This window comes from Bradysia coprophila, unplaced genomic scaffold (assembly GCF_014529535.1).
Source record: "Bradysia coprophila strain Holo2 unplaced genomic scaffold, BU_Bcop_v1 contig_732, whole genome shotgun sequence".
In the NCBI taxonomy this organism is placed as follows: Eukaryota; Metazoa; Arthropoda; class Insecta; order Diptera; family Sciaridae; genus Bradysia; species Bradysia coprophila.
The window spans coordinates 2906056-2933992 of NW_023503972.1; the positions used below are offsets into that span (position 1 = coordinate 2906056).

A 27937-nucleotide genomic window follows, 5' to 3' on the forward strand; every position below is an offset into this window, starting at 1 on the left:
ATTTTGCGATACACATGTAGCACAATGAAATCAATAAATTCTACTAGACTCACTGGTTCGCCTATTCCTCCAGCACCATAATTCATTTCTGTTGGGACAATGATAGGCAAAATACAAAAGGCCATTGAAGCGAAGATATAAATTTATACTTTGTTGATTTGACAAAACGAACAAACGAAACGAAATTCTGAAAAGTTCATTCGGGGTCCTAAAAGCTTATCTCAACTGGTACATGAAATACAACTCGTCAATTTAGCAAAATGTTGAAAATTAAAACAAAACGAAACTCTTATCAAAGCCTAACCAGTTCATGCTTCAATGTTATTCTGGTTCTTGGTAATATAACCAGAGAGAGAAAAGAAAAAACAACCAAATAAAAACAATAGGGTGAGACTTCTGCAATGTGTGATGAAATGAAATGTACGAAAATATAACATTGAGTACGAGCAAGAAGCGGATCCTTCTGCAGATGTTTTTTTAAAGGCTATACATATATGCATACAAAGCATATACAATGTTGAATATATCATGCCACATAAAATTATACAGCAAAAAAAAAAGAAACGAATACAAAAACAAATTTCATCACAAAATGGTAGATTGGGAATTATGACGTCATATTCTTTTGGGAAAATGCCATTGTAAATGTTGAATTACAATAAAAAGGGATTGTACATGTTTCGTTTTTTTTTTTCGAAATGTTTACGATGTTCAAGTATGGATATGTACAATGCAGAAAACATTGAAAATGTGTACGGCGTACATCATTATACGAATAGCGTTGAAAAATTCTTTTTATATCAACTGGGAGCACAGATAACAATAAGGAAAGTTGTAATTATGTAGCAGACTTGTAGAACAATTGTTACGGAACATTTGAAATAATATTTTTATTAGCAGCAGAGTATGGGAGTTCACGGGAAAGTTTACTTTTAGATCATTTTTCAGTAACAACAAAATGAAATGTAAATTTTCCAGAAAGTTCCTGTAGTTCATGTAGTTTCTGCAATTTCTCGCTTCTCTTCAACAATTTACATTCATTTTTCATTTTATAGAAATTATTCAAAAAAAAGAAAATGTTTTAACTGAACTGGTAGTGTAGTTGTTAGCACTCTCTCAAATAGAAACTTCTTAGAGCAGCAAGTCGTCTGTTATCGACAACGACGGCAAAAATAATAATTAAGCTCTGGCTGGGGTTCTGTTATATAGCGAAACAAATGCCAAAGACCAAGGAAGTAAGAGATTCTACATCAAACGATACTTTAAACAGCAGAAGTAACAGATTTTGTCGTAAAGTGTTGATACGTTTGCCAATTACGATCGTTTATTAGTAACGGGATAGGTTGCTTTGAACCAGAAAGTAACTACCCTGGGCGACGATTCTCGTATTTTCGTAACTCATAATATTCGTAACTTGACAGTTGTCTAAATAAAATCCCATTAGAACTGTCAAGTTACGAATGTTTCGAGAATCGGTGCCCTGACAATTATAAAAGAGCTAAAACTTTGAAAAAATCCGCCAATTTGTTTGCTAATTAATGAAAAAAGTAGATTTTTACAGGAAATAGGAAAGACAAAATGAATGGACATGAATCTGTGTGTTGAATCAAATCTTCGTCGCTGGTGGTCTGTTTCCACAGTTTTTCCTATTTTTACTAATATCTGAAATAACACTTAAATCTGATTGGTTGGGGCAAACAAATTGCTAATGGAAATTAAAAGCACAAATCTCTTGAACTGAAACAAGACCCGAACACGATGAGCGCCAGAAATAGCAAGAGAATCGCAATTACAAATCTGATACTGCTTTTGATGAATATTGCGTTTCATACTTGATGCAAAATCTTTTACTTCATTAGTTTTATCATACTTGTTAATACGGCTCGGGGGCAGTCACGTAATTTATGCTAAAATACGAAATTATCTGAGGTTGTCGTTATAATGTGGGTTTATTTTACACGATTTTTCGGTCTTGAGTGGAGGCAATAATGTCGTTAATATCACTTCTGGGAAATGAGAGAAAACAGGAAGAGTGGTCCAATATGCTGCTTTCTCGTCAATAGTTATTGTAACAATAAATATTTTGTCTCGTCTCGTCAATAACTTTCATTTGACATAACGAACACCATTTTTTAGGGAAAACATCCAGAGACATGCTTGAAAAACTAATGAAAAACATTGCACATCTCAGGATGTTTTCGCTCAAAAACGGCGAGCGATATTTCAAATGAAAGGTATCGACAAGACGAGTCAGAATAATCAGTTTTAGGAAATCCTAATTGGTCGATCTGTAGCTATTGGCGAGAAAGCAAGCACAACTGCATATTTTCCTACTTTTCCCGCTTTCCCACACCTCCGTGTGTCTTTAAAGCAGCGTTCACATATTACGTAAGTACGCTTACTGCTTACGGCGTACTTACAACCTAGGCACCACCAGAACAATTTGCAACGTAAGCAAATATTTTGTTCTCTTTCGAGACCCACCCAGTCAGGTGCTAACGTAAAGAAAACCACAATGGTAACCAACCTGTGAATGGGCGATGCTCCGGATGGTATGCGGGATTGATATGAAATGGTTGGTGGTGGCTGCGTGTCGGCTCTTTGGCCAGGCGGCCCAACCTGCACTGAACGTATTGCCGCTTCCATTTCATTCCGGCGTCAACATTTTTATAAACCACGTCATATCACTGGATTATAATGGAATCACAATGTTTTTATCGAATTAAGAATATTTTGTTGTTGTTTTATTTAAAAAAAAAATTATTATTTTTAATTTTAATATTTAAATTTTTCTTATTTTTCTTTAAACTATTTCCTTTCGTCACAATAACCTCTATACATTCATGTATATATTTGATTGAAATTTCTGCAATTTCAATGTAGAGATAATTTTTCACTTCTCTTATTTCTCTTGCTCTTTTTGCATCAATTGCAATATGCTTTATCATTCACTGTTTTTCTTTCTGTTATCACTGAAATTTAATTCATTCAAAAAATCGGTTCAAAAATATAAAAGGGAGGGCTTTTCAATGTATGCACATAAATCGAAATATTGGAATGCAAATAAAAATATTTTCATTTTAATTCATCCAATTCAGTTCATACTAAAATTGAACAATTCTCTCCGGTGGTTATACATTTTTGAGCCGATTCTTAAATAAATATTTTTTTTTTAGATTTTTTCATTTTAATATTTTGTTTTATTCATTTCATTTTATCGCAGGAACCGGATAACTCACAACAAAAATATCGATTTCGCTTATTTTGTCATAATCTTGATGTTGTGTTCAGACTAATCGAATATGTATTCGGGCTGTGCTGTTATCATCCTGAAACAAAATGGAGCGTGATGAGTATTGTATCTCTATATTATATGTAATAAAAAGAGAGTCAGAAAACCAGCTTTTCAGACTGTCTTCGTTGTCACGTTTTCTATTATTCAAATATCAACCTATATAACATTCAAATAACCAACTGTGAATTCTGTGAATTTTATCTAATTTTAAACAACATATTTCACCGAAAAAAAGTAAAATTTGTGGGAAGTTATAGAAGTAGATAGATAGATAGATACATATAGCTGCAAAGTTTGAGACCCACGTGGGCCTAACAGCATAGATGGGGGAAAACATTTTGATATCGATTTTTGTCAGACGCAAAGAAAACCATTTAACATTTATCACCCTTAATAGACGATCGACAATTTCAATCGAAAATTATTTCTTCACATGCCATCCCATGCCATACAGACTTTAAAGGCACGTGATGCATATCAGGTCTGAGTGTAGCCTATAGGTTACATATCTCTTTTTGGAATAATCTCTAACTTCAGTTTTCCTACAATATACACTAATGCACATGGTAGCCTGTGGAATTAACACTGTTATTTGAATTGAAATTGTTGCTTCTTAAAATGATCATTACCAACAGTAGCTTGTAAATTGCAATGTAAAAAAATCAATCAGCAAACACGGTTCTACGGCATTTCTCTGAAATCCACTGATTTTTTTAAAATTAATTATTGAAACGTCAATCCGTTGAGCCGTCTACATAAACTTTCTTAACTTGTGTTAAAAAATCGCGACTTCGTCGCTTATTTCCCAAGTCGTTTTGGAAAAACGTTGCTCCGAACTTATGCTAAAATGATTTTTTAGAGAATTCGATTCCAGCACTCGTCTCCGGCTCGAGCTTTTGAATTTTAACTGTTTTAATATTAATTGAACTTAGACCAATTTTTTCATATCGCGGCTACGAACGGCCTCACTAAAATTTTTAACTGCTGTACACACAAAAGAACGGTGCATTTTAGAGGCAGAACTATATTTTGCGGTCCGGACATGTCGAAATTCGCTCGATTGAATAGATTTGGGTCTTAAAAGAATTGAGAATCAAAGGCCAAATCCGAAGTTCCTTCTGTAACTTAATGGACATTTTTAACTTCTTTCCGCTTACCAACTTTGCTTGACTGAGACGAAAGGTTTCAAGAACCGAATTCCCTTTCATATCCTCTTACTTTCAAAGAACTACTCTTCGGAACGGATCTATAGCTCTTCCCTTGCTCATCACGTTAAGTTGCAAGAAAGAAGAAAGAATAGCTGTTTCGACCTCGAGAACAAGTGGCAGTCATATGTCAGAGTGGACTGACCATCTTCAGTTGCTTCAGCTAGCCTCTTACACAAGACGGCAGCAAAACTTTCCATGAACAAGTGTAGGATAGTTTTAATGGATTTACTATCTCTATCCATACGTGCATATGTATAATCGTTGGACGTATGATAAAAAAAAAATGGAATTCCAAATAAAACGGAACGGGGTCAATCAACGGGGGATAGAAAATCTCACAAGCTATTTTTAATCGGACGTTGGAAAACATAGTTCAAACCAAAAATTGATTTTATTAGATGCCTAAAAAAGCACCGAATTTTTTAAAAGCTTCAATGAAAATATTGAATTTACCCAAAGTGTAGACGGTACAGCCGTCAAAATCCAAAAAATCAAAACAGGGGCGGCCAATATAATTCAGTTTTTGACAATAATTCTAGACGTTCTGTCGACAACAAAAATTATAATTCAAGCTGAAAAGCAACTTGTAACTGTTACAGCTAAGATGTTTGTTAAGATTGCATTTAGCCTCTCCAAAATATTTGGCGGCTGTCCATTTCGGGTAAAATTAAATCTTTTCAGAGACTCCCTTGCATTTCAGAGGCATACCATGGCACAATTGTTTGCTTAGAATAATATTTTACGTCGATAAAAAAATACCTTGTAGACTATGCATCTCCCATTCAATGTTTACATTGGGATCACGTGCCTGAAATATAACTAAAACAAATTCAATACCGTGGTCACGTTGAAACATTCCACACGTATGGTATTTTTATCAGTGTAAGCGCAACAAGACAACGCTGCAATCTGAAATATAATAACATGGCAACGATGCCAACTGAAATAACTCACATTTCAAAAAATATGAATTCAAAATACGATGAGCAATTTAAACATTTACAATCGATCTTCGATAGCGACTGTGTATATACTGAATAAAACGATATATTTTCGGTTATACCTAGTATACATTTTCTATAATTGGAGTATAACATCGAAAACATGTATGCGAAAATATTGAAGATCTTCATATACGTACGTCATACGTATGCCTAATTCCTTTGTATGAAAAGGCAAATTAATTCTAATTAATGTCTAAGTGAATTGAATTTTCCAAACGACACAACATTACCATTAATTTTTGCAAAAAAAAATGCTGCTGTTGTCGTTTAGAATAATTGATTGTTTATTGATTCGATAAAATGGAAAAATTTCCAAATGATTCACAGTGAAAATTATTTCACGATTCAATAAAAAATGATGAAACGTGTATTCATCGAATAAGAGAGCCTGTATGATGACAAGTATTTCCTTACAGTAAACATAATCACAGATACATTGACTGAGTACAATGATTTTTCCACGTCTCCCACAATCTTTGCAAAATATAAAATGATCTGAAGTAGTAGATGCGAAAGGGTTACATTATAAATAGTCATTTCTATAACAAGGGATAAATTAAAGGGTTAAAATATCGAGTTTTAGTGTAAATTTTGTAGATACAAGGCGAACCCGAGGTCAATAGACACAAGAAAACGTGATTTTTCATTTATTACATGCTACATGCTTCGAAACCCGTACTGTTCATGTTTCAAGCACTAAGTTCGACGTCCTCAGCATGTAAAATTTATTACGTAACTCGGGATAAACTAACTCTGCCACGCCTCGGATCAACAAAATTCGCACAAAAACTCCCTAGTTATGTAAAGAACTCTTACGTAATTAGGATAGAAAAGTTGAAAAGCCAAATTTTAACGTTGATCTGAGAAGAAGCCGAGGTCAATATTATTATAACCTAATTTTTCATCCGAGCTTTAAACAATAATTTACATTCTGAGGGCGTCGTAAAAAAGGGTTGGATGATTTTTCTATTTACAGACGCATCGTCTTAATAGAATAAATCGAATCAACTGAATCGTCACGGCAACGTAATTGTATATGAAGGTCGAATTTGTGAGAAAAAGGCCACCTTTTGTATCAAATGAAAAGATAGACCGCAGCTGCACCTGTTCACACTATAAATAGGCGACAATTTTTTTTTTTTCAACGAAACCGAATAAAACTTTATTTGAACGTGGACTAATGCGTAATGTTTCATGTGACGTCACGTTAATATCAAATGTTCAAACACAATCCAATTGTTTTTCTTAGGTTTCTCTGTTTCTCATCATCGCAACTCAATATTATTTTACAAATTTATAGAAGATAAAACTGTTCTGACGTGATTCGTGTAATTCAATACAAGTACGTGAACCGAAACATCTGAGATCGTTTGCGTTTTCTGAAACGAAAATCAGTAGCATCAAGTTGCCACCACAACTCGCCTCCACGCTTATCTGGAAACAAACAGTTTGTTGCAGAAAAGTTTTAGAATATCAAAATGGGAGTTCATTTCAATGGCTTAATTGAGTTGAAATCCAGTGTCGTAACTTTCTTGTTTAAGAAGAGTTGTTTTCCTTACGTATGCTCGCTTCCGGCTCGAGCTGGAAACCTCTCATTCGCTAAAAAAGGCTTTTAGCATAAGTTGGGAAAAACGTTTTTCCTAAACGACGTTGGAAGTAGATCTCTTCCAAGTGCAGATGCAAAGTGCTGTTAACTGACAAACGTCATCCACAGAGCCATAACCTCAATGCTTTTCCATACATTTTGTCAACAAAATTGTTTGGTTATGTTTTCTGTGGATGACTATTGACATTTCGGTGTTGCACTTGGAAGAGACACTAGTTAACACTAGTTAGGAAAACGAATTGGCATGTGAAAGTGGAGCATTGCAGCATTGGAATACACGACATAATGTGGGCTGATTTGTTCATTAAATAGTATTTTACATAACTAGGGATAAAAAGATGAAAAATAGAGTTTTCGTGTGAATTTTGTTGATCCGCGGCGTAGCGAGACTTTTCATGTTTATCCCGAGTTATGTAATAGATTGTACATGCTGAGAGCGTCGAAAGTAGTGCTTGAAGTATGAAAAGTACGACTTTCGACGCATGTAGGATGTGAAAGTATTATAACTCAGAAACTAATGCCTTAGCATAATATTTGAGGTGACACCTCTGACATTATTGGTCTCAACCTCACTGCCAGCTCAGCTTAAGAAGACTTGAAGGTTAAACCCAGTTTTTCTTAACGATTTCTGCCAAATTTCTTTTTTCATAAAGATAATGGTAGACATACGTAGGAAATATACTCCTTACATTTCCTCAATAAAGAAATTTGTTTTACCTCTGGCATTTTCTCGATAAACACCCATAGTTACACATCCATAAATTAGTTACCATACGTTCACCTGAACCCACATCCAAAGAATATAATTAAAAATTCCTCGTCATTCGATATTACCATTCGAAAAAGCAATAAAATGGAATTTCTAGTCTACATCAGTTTCCGACAAGTAAAGTAAATTTCATTTTAACTTTCTGCAAATGAATGTTTGTGAAACTGGCGGCAATATTATTATTTACCATCCGTAACCATTGCAGATAAATATGATGAAGACGCATTTCGGTATCATTTCCATGGATTCTTTTTTAATAGGATGCCCTTCAGCAAAATGCCAAAAGACACACACAATATTAGAAAGCAAACGAAGGATTTGAAATACTTCCTGCAAATGTACAAATTGTTCAAACAGAATTTTTATTTACTTCCTTGTCAACTTCCAAACGTATTACAACGTCGAGATATTACCACGATAATAACACAGATGCATAAAGTTTGTAATATACGCAGAATGATTCTATTTGGAGTATGATACACACCGCACACATAGTCCCCGATTCAGGTAAATACGATAAAAAAAAGTCTATTTTCATATCCATTGATATGGCGTTCCATGTTTGTTCAATTAATAATTGAACGCAGATAACGCACCGTAATCAACCCGAAACTGATTAATTCGAAATGAAAATGTGTTTTCCGTTCTTATCACCAACGAACGGTGTGTTTTTTCCATTCGCAGTTATCGCATATTTGAATTATAATCAAAGCTTAGATTTATAGCTAACCGACTCGTTAAAAGTTAACGAGGAACGTGTTTTATTTTTCCGGTAGGTAGACGTAATTGCAATTAAATATTTCTAAATTGGGCGCTCACACATATAGTGCGGGAAAATCGTGTACGATCATCTCTCGCCTTTTTTATATTCAATTACGTTGACAATTACAATCAAAACCAGAGAGCCCAGACATTTTCCGAGCGAAACATATTAAATGAAACGAAAACTGCTGAATAGCGAGAAAAACAGCGTAGATTTCCAAATTTATGCTGACGAACAACACCGAAAAAGTATAATTCAAAACGAAAAAAAAAGGTTAATGACGATGACGGTGGAGGTGAAACTGTTGTATGCTTGCATTTTAGTCAAATGGTGCTGGCTCTGCTACACTCATATTTTTTCTCTCTTATTAAATGAATTGGTTGAATTGTCATTTCGCTGATGTCATCATTTTAATCTTGCAAAAAAAAAGATTGTTTGTCAGTTGATGGTGTTTCACTAACTGTCAAGGTCTAATTTTACGTTTGAACTCTTAAGTACATTACCAAAATTAGTCGTTGTGTGTGTATATAATGAACGTAATGTGCGTGTTAAAAATAAATTGAATTGAACTGAGAGATGCTTTGTCATATTATAGTCATATTATATGAGCTTTGGTTTTCGTTTCAAACGAAATTATAAATTCAACGAAATAGTACACTTTTTGTCGGTACAGACAACGATGGGAATGAATATATAATGCAAAATGAAATTCTAAAAATATTTTTAATTGACTACGAAAACATTGCACGGCTTGGTGTTGGTTGGTCGTACCGTTATGATGGCTACAACAACTATACAATTAAAATGAAATAAGAAATAAAAATTTCAACAGAAAGAAATTGAAAAGATGTGTAATGTCTACCAGCTGCGACGCGACAGTGTATGAACTTAATAATCATATTCTCATTTATTGTGTGACCAAGTGCTGAACTGACGTATAATTTGAATATAATTGCGTATGTCATTAGCTTTAAAGTAACACTACGCAGTACTAAATGGTTCCATACAAGTTGTTTTCAAAACAAAAGACTCGTAATTTGTTTTACAAAAGGGAAAAGTCTGGGCTCGAAAATAAAACATAAGTTTCACCTCCGTCAATGTTGGAATCTAGAATGACATGGGCGCGTATAAAGTGATTATGAGATATACTTTATATGCGCCGATGTCATTCTAAATTTCAACAGGCGCTAAAATCTATTGTCGAGACCGTTGCTACCCCTATTTTGGAACTTTTGCGACTTTTTACTCTAGATTTTTTGTAAATAGAATGCTGATAAGACGCTTCTAGGGAATCGATGGAATTCGACTATTGAAGCATCACGATGTTAATCCATTAAAAACAACGGAATCGTTTTGCAACTGGTTCCTCCTTTCGTTTCAAGTATCGCTTAGTGTTTGATATCAAATCTTTTACTTCTTTTGTTTAATATCTTCTGTTTGCTGTGCAATAATAACACTAGCCAAAGATAATTGTATTCTTCTAATCAAGTTTGAAATAGCCAAAATTACTGTGTCTGGAAGACCTAAGTCACGTTTGGTATTACTTTGAAAGATGTATCTGTAATAATGATAGCAAATTGCCAACAGACTTTATAACAGACGTCATACGCAGCTGCAATATTTTTATAAATTGCAGAGAAATATCAGCTTTTGTAATGTCATGTTAATGTGGTTTCAAAGGGGTGTCACACTTCTTGGACTAAATTGAATGAAACTAAATCATATGAGACTGAGTATTGCAGGACCAAGTCGTATTATACTAAGTCTTATGGTACTTAGTCGTATAGGATTAAGTCTTACAGGACTAAGTCGTATAGGACTAAGTCGTAAGGAACTAAGTCAAATAGGACTAACTCGTATGGAACTAAGTCATATAGTTTTTTTTTTTTTTTTTTTTTTTTTTTTTGAAAAGTTGTATTTATTATCATTCCAATTAAAGTGCCGAGTGGAATACAATTTAGGCTTCGTCGTCTTACAATATTGTTTTTTTTTATTGATTCAGTTTGGATCTCGTTAATTAATTCGCATAATAGTTTGGATAATGATTAATTGGTTTCATTTGGCATAATTTAGCATAAATCTTTAGATTGATATTTGTCTAATAAATAGGGCTAGGCAGTCTCAATAAATAGGTTAAAATACTTAAATAAAAAGTTAATTGACTCTTCTACAATAAAAAAGATTTAAAAAAATAAATAAATTCAGTCTCTTGAAGAGTAATAAACAAAAACAAGCATCAACATATGAAAAATAACAGAAAGAAGTTAAAAAGATAATATCACAGCATAATCAGTTTATAAAATAGTAGGGCGAAATTGCACGAAATTTGTCACTATCACTCATAATTTTCAGTTTTACTTTAGCTTTAAACGTTCTTAAGTTCGTCAGTTTTCTAGTTGCACTATCAATAGAGTTATATTCACTCAAAGCAGTTGACAACGCAGCATTTGCGGACAACTAACTCGTATAGAACTAAGTCGTATAGGACTAAGTCGTATAAGACTAAGTCGTATAAAACTAAGTCATATAGGACTAAGTTGTATGGGACTAAGTCGTATAAGACTAAATCGTACGATACTAAGTCGTATAGGACTAACTCGTATGGAACTAAATCGTACGAAACTAAGTCATATAGGACTAAATCGTACGGGACTAAGTCGTATTGTACTAAGTCTTATGGTACTAAGTCGTATAGGATTAAGTCTTACAGGACTAAGTCGTATAGGACTAAGTCGTAAGGAACTAAGTCAAATAAGACTAACTCGTATGGAACTAAGTCATATAGGACTAAGTCGTATAAGACTAAGTCGTATAAAACTAAGTCATATAGGACTAAGTCGTATAGTACTAAGTTGTATGGGACTAAGTCGTATACGACTAAGTAGTATGGAACTAAGTCTTATGGGACTAAATCATATGGTACTAAATCGTACGATACTAAGTCGTATAGGATCTGGCTGACAACACTGCAAACGTCAACAAGTGTTTTGTTTCTGTGTCTGAATTTAATTATACTTTTTGTAGTCAGAACTGACCAGAAAAACATTTCTGTTGACTAAATCTCAGTTATGAAGTGCCACGGTCGCAGGGAAAGTTGGAGTTCTCGTATAATCATCCAATAAACCAGCGTTTTCGTGCGGCTAATGATACGGTGCTCGTCATAACCTCACACTGTGTACGTGTATAAGCATACCAGTGAAAGACAGTGACAGCTGGATCCACCAGAAATTCACGACGAATATTTTGAGAACGTGTTTCAGTGAATTTTTGGACGCTGTAAGCGGAATTTCTTTGCGGAGAGACATTAGGAAGGCTTGTCGAGATTGGTACTCTTCTTAGTGGTGTGTCACTACCAGGACTCTTAGTTGCTTTGCCTCACTCGCCAGCTTTGTCCTTCGGCTGGTTTATGGTCTAAAAGTTTACTCAATGATGTGGCTAGGTCCTATTTTGCTTCTATATGAGTAAAATGATCCGGACTATTCATAGAGCTTAGGCTTTCGGGCTATAGAGTGGACAAGGTCGACGGATGGATTGGTGGTGTTATGCTGCTGAGAGATGCTAGTTTTTACCGGCTTTTATTTTGATTCCTCGCAGAGACAGCATACACTCAATCAGTGTACAGCTCTCTGAATTTATATCCGGGGAATGTACTCGATGTTGTGCAAAACTCTTTGCAAAGGGACGATATGGTCGCCGTGTCGGGTCGTTGTGCTATTCAGTAGTGTGTCATAATCTGGACAAGCTGTCACCTTGCCTTTTGCACCGAAGGCCCTCTTCTCAAAGGTGGCTAGTTCGTCAGTCTAATTTGGAAGTAAGGGCTTTTGGGCTAAATAATGGTAAAGTTTGGCGGTTGGCCATTTGGTGGCACACTGTTGAGTGACGCTTCTGCCTGGCTCGGCTTTTATATTGGCTCACTGCAGAGAAAGCTTACGTTCGAACGGGCTAGTCTGATGAAATATGAGACTGGACCAGGTTAATATCGAGCGGAATGTAAATCACAGGCTTTGTCAATCTCAATGACAAGGACTGTGATTCGGGCGACAATGTTGCCTTACTTGCTTTCATTAGTGTAAGGCCTAAGGGGTGAGACGCAGCCGTCCTCCCAGTGGCTTTCTGACAATCACAATCTAATGAAGCGAGGTTGACGCCAGTCACTCTTTGCTTTCTGCCCTAGAGATTAGCTGATCATTTTGGTACCTAATTATAGGGATCAGTTTGCTCGCCTGGAGTGGCTCGTGTAGAGCGTAAGGTAATAGGTTGAGAAGGAGTTGAGGTCCTGAAAAGGGCTTCAAGATTTTAATGATGACAGGGTAGTACAAAGGATCCCATGATCTGTGTGCATTGATCAGAAATGATCACCCTAACTGATGAAATCTAAAGTCGTATAGGACTAACTCGTATGGAACTAAATCGTACAGAACTAAGTCATATAGGACTAAATCGTACGGGACTAAGTCGTATTGTACTTAGTCGTATAGTACTAAGTTGTATAGTACTAAGTCGTATAGGAAAATGTCGTGTGTGACTGAGTCATATGGAACTAAATCATATGGGACCAAATCATACGAGACTAAGTCGTATAGGACTAAGTCGTATGGGACTAAGTCCTATTAAAATTGTACTAACAACTTAGTTGAAAGGTTCAGACAAAACTGACTTAATGTTCTATAAAGAGGCCAAAAATTGTCCTGCACATCTCAAAAAGCTACAGATTAGCTCGCAATTATAAATCGTGGTCCTACTTCCGAAATTTAGATTTAAAATTTAGAACTAATGCGAAGTGGAAAATCTCGAAACAAATTATTTGACTGCGACAGTGCGACATTCTTAAAACAATGACAAAATTGAACTCAACAATTTTAAAACTTCATCACAATAGACACGTAACGATCGAATACATGGAGGACTCATAAATCTCCGGAGTGTCACAAAACGTCCATGAAGTGAATCGAAGTTCGTTACGTCGACATAATTATCATTCGCAATGGTGCAGCTCTGTAGAATTCGTCTACCATATTCCTTCACACAAAACATAAAATCAATAATGTCTGTGGTGTGTTTTTCCCGAGTATAATGGGGTGGTTCACATTATTTACCGTTGTTCTAGGTTTCAGACTCTGGCAAAACAACAACGATCAATAACATCCAACCACATCATTTATTTAAACACTCCCCGTCAAAAAGAACTACTAACGTTATTGCGGTTGGTTCTGTCAGGATTCGATACGACCAGTGGTCATCGACCATAGAAGCCATAAAGCACAACGTAAATTTTGAAATTACTTAAATGAACATTATGATGTGTGCATAACTGTGTATAGATTGTTGGTCTCAAAAAAGGAAAATTTAAAAAAAAAACTTAAAGAAACTATTAAAATAATATGCTGGCTGGCTGGCTGGCTGGGTGGATTGTAAACATGACAAGAAGATTTTAACAATAATTTTTCAGATAAAAAATTGTAATTATTTCGAATGGCATTCGAAAATTTCGTTCAATTAAATGAAAAGACGAACTTAAATTGCACTAAATAAGCACTATAACGTTAAAAACGTTATAAAAATGAATTTAATGAAAGCGAAAAAAAACACTCGCAGCTAAGCCAGCAATTTTAAGTCGTATTTCGTACACAAGAGACTCGTGTATCGTATGAGTGTAGTACGAAATATGTATAAAAATCAAGAATTTTATGCGGCATTTTATATTCGTAATGTGTGGAGCGTATGTTTAAGAAATAAATGAGAAGAAATTCCCGTTACATGACCCTTTTCTTTTTTTTTGCCTCCTCTGTGTATCTTTTGTTTGGGCGATGCGATATGTGATATGTTGATATGTGAAGTTAACTTCAACAACATCTATATAAATACATAATTTCACCATATTTAACAACGACGACATCATCATCTTTCATACGTACATATATCTGTGGAGAGAGAACATACACAACACACAGAAAACCAAAGTCATGTTTTTCTTGTTATTTTTTTTTTTCTACTCTTGGCTCTTGGTGTTCTTTTTTTTTGGAAAATATAAAAAAATTTATGTAATAAACCGGTCCTCGGTGCTTATATTTCTGTCAAGTTCTTATAGGCCACAAAAAATAATATGAAAAAAAGAAGAGAAAAAAAAATTCTTGGAAAGAGACACCACAAATTTGTGCTTTATTTCTGTGTGCGAAAAAGGATTGAAATCTGTCCGGATAAAGTTGTTTTTGTAAAGAGAAAGGAGAATTTGGACTGTTGTTGTTGTTTTTATTAAATTTCATCTCAAAACATCGTCAACAACACCAATTCCGGAAAGAAGATTTTTTAAAAGGTTTTCGTAGAAGCCACGTATATATGTTAACGGACCCATCTAATTTAATATACACAGCAGACCTGGGTTGTGGTCTGTTTGTGGAAAAATTACAATATTTAATTATGCGATTCGAGTCATCGACAATCAAGTCGTTATTGTCTATACAATAAGTCAGAAAATCAACAACTTTGAATTCGTCATTAATGTACCTATTTGCATGGTGCGAAGTTTCTGCGAACTTTGATATTTCATTATGAGCTCGAATTTTAAATCGATCAATTACAGACCTCGCACTCAAAAATGGCGTGCCTTATTAAGGAAATAAGGAGGTTTTTTAAAAAAATAAGGAGAAAATAAGGAATTTTTCGGTTGAAATTAAGGAGAAAATAAGGAGCTTGGAAGTACATTTTTGGGTAAAAATCTTGATGATTTTTTATACGCACACCCCCTGCACGCTTTTTTAGGCTCATAATCAAAAATTACGAAGTTTTTCAAAAATTCCCATACCCATATTCAACGATTTTACACTAATTTAATCCACTTAAATCCACTTAAACGCAATGGGCCACGTTCAGCAACGAAACGTTCATGACATCTGGGTAAACTTTCACGACCAAAGTACATCGTGAGAAATCTAACCTCAAAGTTAAACTTAACAGCGTTAACTCAACGAAACGAATGTTCACTCAGTGAAGAATTTTTCGTTCCTGAACGCGGCCTATGAATTACCATGGTTTAATAGTAAAAGTTAATTTGAAATTATTAACCTTAGCTTACCGCTACTTTCTTATACCATGTCAATTGTTTATTTTGTGGACTGTGAATATTTACGTGTAAATATTAATACAAATAATCCACACAACCCACAAAATAAGACTATGGCTCTTTACAACATTCCATTGGTTGTAGGTCGTGTTTTGAACCTCAGGATAAAACTGTACATTTCTCAATATGCTACATTCCTTAATTTTCTTTTAGGTGAAGTAGAGATTTGAGGTCAGAATTATATCAAATTTGTAAACAACACAATAATTTGATCAAATGAATTTAAGTTTATGTAGGTCTTGTTTTTTTGCGTGATCTACCACCAAATAGTTTGTTGGGAAAGTTTCCCTCTTAGTACATCAGTGAAATAATAAAATAAAGATTCTTCCCATAGATGACTTGGAACAGGTAGATTCCATTGACCTTTTCAAGCCTCCAACAGGTCGCACACAAGTGGCGTCCACCAAAATTTTGAAACTTTGGGACCCCCTCCCCCACTGTGCTCTATTGTCGTTAGATTGTTTCTTAGACTGACTTTTTGTAAAGTCGATGCTTTAACTGACTTAGTATGACCGCGCTTTTTAGCGTGAGACAGAGGCAATTCTTTCCAAACATTCGTCCGTTACCTTCAATTCTACCCTCCCTCCCCTTCTTCAACACCGCTCTTCCCATTGAGTGGGAAGGTAGCAAAATTACTGTAATCCACGTGGATATTTTTCTTCAGTAAAATCGACAACAAGGAACTACATTTCTATGGTTTGTTTACTAGCAGTAGGAGATCGGGTGAAGATTTACGATGACCCTATTGCTCAGTATTCTGCCGCGCAGCGATTTTTTTTTATTATCTGTTATCCAAAAATGTAGTTTTCTCGTCAAAATTATTGAAAAATAAGGAAAAAAAAGGAACTTTTTCAAAAATAAGGAGGAATAAGGTGGTTTTTTCAAAAATAAGGAAAATCAGGAAAATAAGGAGTAGTACGACCCCTGCAATTAGTACCGGTTAAACTGAGTCAATGTCGTCGCATAAAATAATTTTCTATTACAAATACCGCAGTCTTATGTCAGTTCATCGAAACCCTAGTAGTATTCAGGCTTTTAATACAAATAGTTCCAAGTTGTAACGTTATTCCTAGGTTTTTTTTGTCATTTCGTTACAATTTGTTAGAAGCACGTTACCATCTCTATTTCTAAAAATCGTTCAGTATGTTGATACCGGTATTTTTACATAAAGTTACAAGTACTAATAACGTTACTGCTGTCGTTCGGGCAGTAACGTAAGATTTTTTGTTCTGATGGTAACGTTACATTTTATCGGTTTTCGTGACAGTAAACAAAAAAAATAATAATTTATGCCGGAACCAGTTTTGACAAAATAACCAGGACAATTGACATCGAAAAATCGAAATATGTTTGTCCCAAGGTGAACGAAATTTCGTTTTTAAATAGTTCGAAATCTTCCTTCATGGAAGGTTTGGTTGGAGGTTTCGTTAGACAGAGCATAGATTGCTTCAAGTAATGAGAACAAGTGAGAAATTACTGAAGTATGGGGAAGTGAAGCTTAAACGTAATTAGATTGATAATCGGAAACGAGTACAGAATTGAGAATTCGTTTCAATGTGGCAGATGCACATGAGTACATCGTTGAAATAGGAAAATCATTACACAACTGAACAATTAGGTCGCTGCTTTCAATTGAAACGGGCGATTCAATTGTTCAGTTTAGATTATTCGTACATTTTCGTTGTATTCACAGGTTCATATCGGTCTTATCGACAGATATAAATCATTCAAAAACTACTAAACAATCTTTATCGACAGTAACGAAAGAAACCAACCTAATGATAATTTGCTCGGCCTCTATATCACAACAAATTTTCAAACAATTGAAGTACAAGATTTCGTGTCAAACTCTAAGTTATAAGTTGAACAACCGAAGTAGAAGGACATGGTGAAGTGGTTGTCGTTTTTATAAAGTCAACTTTCCGGTTAAAGTTCTTTCGCCTCCATCGTTGTTTGCAGATTTTTGTTTTCTTTCTTCTCCGATAAGTCTTCCATCAACAAAGAGAAGTTTTCGTAAACATTGACTATTGAAAAGGATACCGGGAAAAACCAGATAACAATGAAAAGACGTGATTGACGATTCTGAACTACATTTTTGTACCTCAGTTTGAAGGTCCAGCTTAAAATTGTGACGTTGCATAACAAATGTTTACTTGATTTGTATACATTCAAATAGCCAATTTATTTGAGCTTACGGCCCGACTATTATTTTTGAGTAAACTCATTCCATAAATTTCTTTACATTCATAGAGTTTTGCCATCAATTCCAACAAATTTCCTTGAATAACAAAATAATGGAAATTCAAGTGAATTTGTGCGATAAGTTGAAGGAAGTTTATAGGTAAGCAAATTTCCACGAAATGGCCGGCCACCCATAAAATTAAAATAAATTTAAAAAATTGCTGATGTCAGTCAGATTGGTCAGAGTTAAAGCGTTTGCACACACTAACGAAATTGTACGTTCGATATTGTGACGATACGGAATACTATCGTAGCATTTTTCATTCAACAATTTTTTTTTTGTTTTATTCAGTTTCATACAATAAATATTTTTAATTGCTACAATTTTACCATAACAATGGGATTAACAACCAGTGTTCATGGTCACATTTATTGTGATGGAAACTCGGTTGGATTAAATTAAAAATAAATATTTAGACAAGATCTGTACCCGACTACCGACTTATTTCGTTTGCTTTTTTTAAAAACTTCTTTCTCATTTTATATTCGGAGTGACTATTCGACCGCGCGGTCGAATAGCCAACTTAGCACTCTAGACTATTCGCCCGCGCGGTCGAATAGCCAACTTAGCACTCTAGACTATTTGACCGCACGGTCGAATAGTCATTTCTTCTTTGGTAGACTATTTGACCGCGCGGTCAAATAGCCAGTTCTTCTGTTGTAGACTATTTGACCGCTTCCCTCGTGAATAACTCTGAGATATTTTTGCTTTAAAAATGAATAATCGAGTAATTTATTTCATGAAATTATTATAATGATGATTATTCATCTATTCGACTAAGTCGAATCGACTTCGTTAAGTAGTTATATAAATTAAACTGTTCTTCGTCTCAACACTCGGTCGCTTTGAACTGATTCGATCGTTGATGTTTGAATCATCGGTGCGACCTATTTTAAAAGAATGGGCTATGAAATAAAGATCGGTTCCGGAAGGGTAGGATTGTAGAAGTTACCTTAACTTTTTTGTTTTTCTGCACTTTTGCTGCAGATTTTCGTTTCAATCCGATTGCATTATTTACCGAACCCTTTGGACGTCCTGCCGTTCGACGCTGAGACGGTAACTTTATGCTACGTATTTGCTGCGAACTGGTTGACGCTACGATGATCAATTGATCCTGCAACGTTGGTCCACAACTACGCTCTTCGTGATTCCAAGTACAACCGACCAATAGATTTTCATCTATGATTTTCATCCTGGCTACGACATTCAAGAACAGTAGATTCCGGTACGTTAGACACTCCACTTGAATTTGGTGCAGATTTGGTGTCTAACGTACCGGAATCTACTGTTCTTGAATGTCGTAGCCAGGAGCACATAGATGAAAATCGATTGGTCGGTTGTACTTGGAATCACGAAGAGCGTAGTTGTGGACCAACGTTGCAGGATCAATTGATCATCGTAACGTCAACCAGTTCGCAGCAAATACGTAACATAAAGTTACCGTCTCAGCGTCGAACGGCAGGACGTCCAAAGGGTTCGTTATTAAGTATGACATTATTAGCTGTCCCATAGCCAATTTTAGCTTGCAATACTTCCTCAAAACTATTAAACTCTTTGTGTAAACTGAAAAACTCCATAGTTGACGAAAACAAATAGTATGTTGTGTTACAAGTATTGTAATGTTGATTTTTTCAGCACTAGACCCAAGTTTTCCTGACGAGCGGAGCGAGTAAGGAAAATTGGGTCGTGTGCTGAAAAAATCTCATTACAATACGTGTAACACATCATGCTTTGTGCCAACCGAGAATTGAAATAGACAAATGCACAAAAATTCAGAATTTTCATTGTAAACAATCACTCTTCGAATTTGATCGATCACGTTGCTTTGCATTTTTTTAAAACGAATGCTGTAATAACTCATACGAATTTCATTTCAACATTGGTTTGAGTGTTGTAATAAGCCATGAAAACGGGTGTTGTAATTTTTGACATTTCAATCTAGTTATCGATATTGAAATCCGTCGTATTTCAATTCTCGGTGGCACAAAAAAAATTCAACACTCCACACATAAGGAATACTTGTGTAAAGTTGGCTTCGGACGGTGAGTGTTTACAACGTAGAATTGATAATGCGCGCACAATTCAATTTTTAATTTTTTCAAAACTCATTTCAAATGAAATAGTTTATAGAAGAAGATAGAAGTGTCAATAAGTAATCAATTATATAGCCAATCCTGGCAGGGTAGACTATTCGAACGCTCAAAAAATGGTGGAATAAAATTTCGCGCGCGCGAAATTTTATTCCACCATTTTTTGAGCGTTCGAATAGTCTACCCTGCCAGGATTGGCTATTCGACCGCGCGGACGAATAGTATGGACTGGTAGAACTGGCTATTTGACCGCGCGGTCAAATAGTCTTCACTGTTAGAATTGGCTATTCGCCCGCTAGCGGTCAAATAGTCTTCTCTATATGGATTGGCTATTCGCCCGCGCGGTCGAATAGCATCACTCTTTTATATTTTGCTGACAAAAAAAATCGTATTCTGGTTTTCTTGGAAAAGATAAACTATTTTTATCATCGCACAAGTCGCATGCATTCGGTATCTTAGATTGTGGATTCAGATTAGGTTTAAATGCGGGCAAGACAATGACGATTTTAAATGGAATGTTGGTGGTGATTTTGAGCTTTTTTATATTTTAGTTCAACAAAATGGTAAATCCAATTCAGCGAGAGATCAATGTTTCTAAAAATGACCATTCAGGAAAATATGAAAACCTTCTCGTACCGGAGGAGATATGTTTTAATTCAGAGGTTCAATATTCTCTCCATCTATCAGTCTGCACAATTAAATTATCAAAAATTTCGTAATTTCGTTCAGTTGTAGTCGAGACATTACGAAAACGTTTTTTGCGACTTTAGTCGCCATTTGAATAACTCTTTTGCTGAGTTTCGAAGTGTTCCAACATTTCGATCGATAATTCGTTAAGCGAATTCATCAGATTCATGAGAATATAAATTTATGGAAATTCGTCTACTGCATAAAGGAAATGAAATATCTCGCTTGTGCCACAATTTTCATTTTTGTATTAGCAATGAAAAGTCTGAGTTTTAAAAAATTTCGTCTTCTTCGAACATTGAAATTATCGACGTCTTTGCGATATTTTTTGGTAGAAAATATTGCGTGGATGATATTTCGACAGAGTAACATCAATCAGAGTCTAGAATCGTGATACATTTGATCACGGCCTCAATTCTCATACGTTCGTGTCTCTAAGAATTCGTAACTTGACAGTTCTTATGAAATCTTATGCATGCAACTGTTACGAAAATTCGAGAATTGATGCCCAGACTCTGGTTTCACAAATTTAGCGCATAAAATCAACACACTGAATGCACTGAAGACATTGAACGGAAAAAAGATTTTACGATTTCTATGAGCACAACCAATAAAATATTTTCGTAAACTACGACACATTCTTGAGTCACCTGGATGGTGTTACTCAACCAAATTAATTTTTACTTCAATGAACACCTAGAAAACTTGTATCTCGGTAAAGAAAATCATATTGCAGTTTGAACTACCGGACAATTTTAGTCAACGAGGGTTTTGCACAATTAATATGAAAATAGAACACAGCACATTTTGAGTTAATGAACGTCGAGAGAGAAAATAAAACGGCACAAGCACAGTGAAATGGTTGCACGGTTGCACTTCAGGTAATAAAAAGGTGAAAGCGGTTGAAAAAGAAAAGTTTTTCCGAGAAATTTCTTTTGTCTTACGGAACACAAAATTTGAACAATTTTTTCCGTGGTAAAATGTGAAGATTGAAATTGCAACAATCTTGAGTCGCAAGGATAGTTGCAACAGAAAACTCATAATTTAAATTACTTTAAGTTGAAACACAAGCACAAATGATAAACCGGCTGTTAGATGAAAATCATTTTCTGCTTCGAATGATTAACCAAACGAAGAACAAAAAATATCGGGCGCATCACATGATTGAGATAAAAAAAAAATAATTCTTTTGGCTTAATGTTGAAGAAGAACAAGTAAAATTCAAAATCCTTACTGAATTTCATGTCTGTATCCGAACGTTGAACATTTTCCAATTTATTCTTCAGCAATCGTGGGTCACACAGATCGACAATCTTACTAAAAACCTTCGTCGCAATAAATTTCCGTGCGGATATTCTTATGTAAAAACCGTACAGCGCGATCTTCACAATCAAATTTACTGCAATTCCCGTGTGTAAATTATACAACAATTAGCACTGTGGAGCCATTCATCCGAATTTCGAACAATGGGATTAAATATTTACTGGCTGGACAATTTTGCACAATTTCAATGGATTTATCGCACTGTTCCTCACTAATTTTTTGTGTGTAATCCGTTGGGCACCACCCCGTTCTTTTTAATTTTCTTTTTTTTTAGCGTAAAAAAAGGAAATTTTCAATTCGTTTCACATTACATTATTTTGTCGTATATTTTAGTAGGTATAACACTGAATGGGAATTAATATAAAGTGAGGCCTGGGCCTCCAATATTTTCCGGGAAATTTTTTATTTTAAAATCACTTTGGTGGTGCAGCACACGTAAATTCACTAATCGAATCATCCAGTCGCATTAAATATGTCACAAGAAAAATTGAATTGAATTTCCTTTTGCCGTTTTCCTTTTTTTAAATTCGATTTTATGAGCACGGGTTTTTTTTACCGTAACGCTTTTCCGACTGAGTTTTTGTTCCTGTGTAGTAAATAAAATGGTGAAATACGATCGCGCAACGAATAAAGTTTGAACTCGCGTTATATATGCATATAAATGAAAGTTAAAAAGTAAATATAGTCTCAATATGCCAAAATAAAATACTGTACACGGGACACACGACTATAAAACGTCTGTTTTTTTCCTTCATCTAATTTTTTTCGTATTGTACGGTACGCGAATGAGACGGGTAAAATCGGTGAATTAGTTGATCGAAAAACTGAACCGCGGGCACTCAAGAAAAACTATTTTATTTTTCGCAAATCTGTGAACTATAGAAAAATTACGTGAAATGCAAGAGCTCTGAAGTTACGTTCTATAGTTTTTCGCGGCCATCTTCTTTATTCATGCGCGCTTATACGAGACATACGTTGCGCTCTCCATGAACGTGTATAAGTGCGTTTTTCTCTAGTACGTTGTTGTTTTCTATATACTCCAACATGACCGTTTGTTACAAGACGTACGGCGTTCACGTTATTATGTTGGTATTAACACGGTGTGTGGAATTTTACTTGAAATTAATATATTCGCAATTTTTCAATTATTTTCAGTCAATGTATCAATGATGGTGATGATAAGGCGCTTGCTTTTTTCATAAAGAATTTTATTCGTCAGCATAGGCACCCATTTTTCCATTAATTTTTCATAATTAAATGAAAATGTGCTCATTACAATCGGTATGTCATTCCGTACACGTTGATGTAGTCACAGAAATTTACGGTAGGGGCACTTTGACATACATCCGAGCGGTTACAATGAGAGATCATTTTGTTGAATCTGTGGAAATTTTAATGATGATTGAAGTGCATGTATTATATTAGTAAATTTATGCTCTAAAGCTGTTGTTCAAAGTCCAGTAGATAAATAAGCTGCAGTTTCACATATGGGCATGGGTAAGTAATAAATGCAATCGCTCAAGTAATCTTGTTCAGCCTTTGTTAGGCTTTGTAGCACTATCACCTTTGACAACACGAACGACTACGATTTCATCCACAGAGATGAAACGTCAACCAATTTCTTTGCAAATTTTCGTTAAAATTTTCGTCAATCTGAAAGTTGAGGTTAAGTTGCCTTCTGTGGTTGAAATTTGACATTTCGAAATGACCTTGGAACAAACCTAATGTCTCAGTGGTAGAAGTTTACAGCTTAGATGTGCAGTATAGTATAAAACAGTGCTTGAGTTGTTAAAAATGTTTTAGGCGTAGTATTTTGGCCATCATGTTCAAAAAGAAAAATTCTTACAGAATCTGCAACTGGGCACTGATTCTGGCCTTCCCAAAGTTAATTGCCTTGGCTAGGTTTGGTATTTATTTTTTGCATACTTTAAGTTGAGCGCAGTATTGTTCCAATAGTTATTTGTGTACCTGTTTTGGAGTATTGATTTTAGGTATTTCGCGAATTGTAGGCCGAACGAAGTGATGTCTACGAGTGAATGTGTCAAATATTTTGTAAGCCCCAACTTCGACAACACTCAAATATTTATGAGGTTATGTCTCAATGGATGACATTTAACATTTCCTATCGCCATTGAATGCATGAGAATCGATGTCCCCATATGCAACATGTCGAATACCATTAAAACTGACTTCAGAATTCTTGCACACCAGCCCAACTGTATAACCGCTGTTAACAGTGGCATAATATATAAACCCTACCCATATTTTCCAAAATGGCCTGGAATTCGTTCCGAGGTTTTTCTTCATAGAATTCTGTATTCCTTTCGCAGCAATACAAGAACCGTATACTATACACAATCACATGTTCTCATTCCTATATGACATTTAGAAACTCATTCAAACAAGAAAATTGGAAACGTGTAATTCTTTTCGAAGCCATAATATGTTTGGTATAACGAATGACGGTATGAATGTAATGTTATATATGTAAAAATTGAAGAGAGAGAGAGAGAGACATTCCATCTTTGATTTAGGCGCCCACATCGGTATCATATAATGTCGTATGTCGTTGATTGTAAGTAATGTGTGTAAGGTTACAGCTCTACAATTGACTGAATTTGGACCGTTTTTAATGTACTTAATTATTCGATTTTTGCATTCCGATCGACGATATGTAAATCAATAAATTTTCTCGACATTTTGAAGAGAATGTTTATTGTTTTTTTCAGAAAACAAATCAATTGATTTTGGTAAATAAGAAAATTGAAATTGCGAATTACGAACGCGGAAAAACAACAATTGCATAGCACTGTTTCTAGCACGAACAATCATTTCTCCAACGTCAAAAAGCCTCATAATTGCTTGTTGGTTGTTTTGCTGTGAAGCAGAGCTGTGACAATTGTAATCAAATTTTATCGTGTGGCATAATCAATTGAGTTTGATCGTTTTGCCAAATAATGCTATTACAGTGCATACAAGAAAACCTTACCTGACAAAACGAAGTTCATGACAATTTGGAATAAATTTGAGAAATGTCATCGTCGCCACAGTGTGGAATTTCTTAAAAAATTTGACATTTCATACAAGTACACATATGTGAATTCATAGACAATTAAAGCTGGGGTTTGTGAACCGTCACGTTATACCTCAAAAAGTGTTAGACGAAATGCCTAATTTTTTTTTAAATTCCGCACTGTGCTCCGGGTCTTTCAGCGAATATTTTAGATTTCTGCAAGTATACATGCATGACATACTCGTAAGTAAGTATGTAAGTAAGTATAAGTCGATGCACTTCAAGCATTAGTGGTACTCTAACTATGGTACTGAAACTGGACAGTGCATCAAACAAATTTTGACAATGTAAAAAAACGGACAAATTTTGCATATAAAATAGTACTCTATTTGGCAACTGTCTTTTGTAGCATTTTTGCTTGAAGTGCTTTGGCGCCGTATATAAGTGTACAATTTTTTGTTTTTTTTAATTTTGATATGAATTCATTTACAACTCACGGAGCCGTGTATACGTATATTATATACTAAACGCTTCGTTTTATATTATTTGACAATATTTATATTTCTCTCTGTCGATTTTTTTTTCGTATAATAAAAATATGAAGAGTTCTTTCTTGTCAGGTTCATTATCTTAAGACGTGTTTAAGGTGGGTAAACATTTGCTAATTACACTTTTTTTCTCGTAAACTTCAGTCAGAAATATTTTAAAAATTGCAAACGAGAACTGACAGTAGAGAAATTTTTTGTTTAGAATTTTCTAGCTCAATTTAATTTGGCGAACTATGAGTCAATGCGCTAATAGAACAGGTTTGGTTGCAGCAAATTTTTCTATTTTTAAAACAAGGATTCGGAAATTCTGTTTGTTCATAATGACCTTTAGAGTAAATAGCAGTGTCACTTAATACAATACGTATCTTAGAACTTGTAAGAGCTGCGGTACGAAACCGCTCTGCTATTGAAATCAAGGTTCTGAACTTTGATTGAAATATATTTAAACCAAAGAGGTACAAGATTTGCCACCTAGATAATATAGTTACTTTAAACAAAAGAAGTAGCCGATTCGATCGTTACCGGCTTTTTCCATATATAAATTTCGTCATATATGAGTTGAGTCATAGCACTGTCAAGCACCGAAGCTGACTTTGACATCACTCAATTAGAAAGCCAAACACACACCTGTTGACTATTTAAAAAAAAAAAAAAATTATAGCCATTGTATGAAAAAGAATAGCCAACTGACAGTGCGTTGGTTGAGTCATTTTGCATCAAAAATGAGGTGTCACCATTATATACAATGTATTCTGGTTTATTGCTTGCTCCATGCTACAGTTGAACATCACGAAGAAATTCACGTTAAATTAACCGTGTTCAAAATTCCTTTTATGTAATGGAGTATTTTCCTAAAGGACAAACTGCTATGTAATGATCAACTTTCGTATTAGTATCAAAACATTTTCTTGCATTACTTTCAAGACATATTTCGCTGCATAAGAACCTATTACCAGTGATGCAAGTGCTGCCTATCTCTACCACAAATAACACACGTTTTCTACTTTTTTTTATCCGTTTCCATACAATTATGCCCAAACATTAGCAAATCATATAAATCATCTCCCGTTCCCGTTCCTCAAAATTGAGAAATTCGAATCAAAGTGGTTTTGGATTATTAATATTTAACAGCTCTCCTTACAACAATGTCTTCAGAGTGTTCAGATCTCAGTCAGGTGGAACCCACTTTACCACAGTATTTATACATTCGAACAACGCATCATGCTGTTCACATGCGGTTTACCTAACTAAATTTCTGATTCAAGCAATTGAACATGTACATAACAACACTTTGCTCGACTGCTCAATCTTCAATAAAAAAAAATTGAAGCCAACCAATAAACCATTCTATTGCTAAGAAGATTCAAGAATGTTATGTACGACGAATTGTCGTTGAATACTCATAATAATGCCAAGTATAGTCGAAAACAAAATGGCCTTGAACATGTCATATCCATTTAAATGTTAGCCATGTATACGTACAATAATATCCATTAATGAATAACAAGAGAAATAAAATGGATTTCGTTTTCTCTTTGTTATTTTTTTTAATGTTATTCGCTTCGAACATAAAAAGCACTTTTGTTCAAATGGTATGCAGTTGTAACAATACAAAATAAGCAATATTGAGGAAATGAATTACGCAATCCATGCACTACTATTATGATTCTTACGAGCAGTACACGAAAATCTGTAAAATACTGAGCCTTCAATGCTTTTGTAATGTATCCCAAGATTTTTCATCATTTAGGGATTCAAGGGGTTGCATCGCCTGGAGATCTATTTTTGTTATTCTAAGAACCAAACTAAACTAAGCCGAAGCCAACAACCATGTCGACAGTATAATTGTGACAGTTGGGATCAAAAGTCAGTCTATACCATCTGTCAAAGTGACGTTTAAAACGTCAAATGATTTTTTTTTATGTGAAATGATCACAAAATCGGCAATTTTTTCTTAATTCTACTCCACTAATTGCATTGAGGAAAAATAAAATGTTTGACATTTTAAACGTCACATTGACAGATGGAATGGACCGACTTTTGATACCAACTGTCACAATTATACGGTCTCTTACTTCTTTCGATCCAACACTTTCTGGACTGAGCACAATTTATACGAAATCTTTTACATCATTTTTTTTGGATATGCGTTTTGCTATATATACGATGGCATTTGCCGGATCTCATCGTTCATTTTTTCTCGTCGCTATCGACATCACAGATATTTTTCACCATAGCTTTCTGAAGCGTGTATAATACTGCTAATTTA

General features: G+C 34.8%; 1 protein-coding gene across 3 annotated transcripts in view; it reads right to left on the reverse strand.

The window, feature by feature from the left end:
* The window catches only part of LOC119084021, a 125691-nt gene extending 102548 nt beyond the window's left edge, over positions 1 to 23143 (reverse strand). The window contains exons 1-3 of one of the 3 annotated variants that reach the window (XM_037193840.1): positions 22019 to 23143; positions 3240 to 3329; positions 2528 to 2972 (exon numbers count right to left, since the gene is read on the reverse strand). In XM_037193840.1, the coding sequence (XP_037049735.1) occupies positions 2528 to 2646 (119 nt within the window). In that variant the 5' untranslated portion in view covers positions 2647 to 2972; positions 3240 to 3329; positions 22019 to 23143. Of the gene's footprint in view, positions 1 to 2527; positions 3330 to 22018 lie in introns of all 3 variants that reach the window. The other 2 variants (XM_037193837.1, XM_037193838.1) reach the window with 2 other exon arrangements.
* Between the last annotated feature and the right edge of the window lie 4794 nt (positions 23144 to 27937).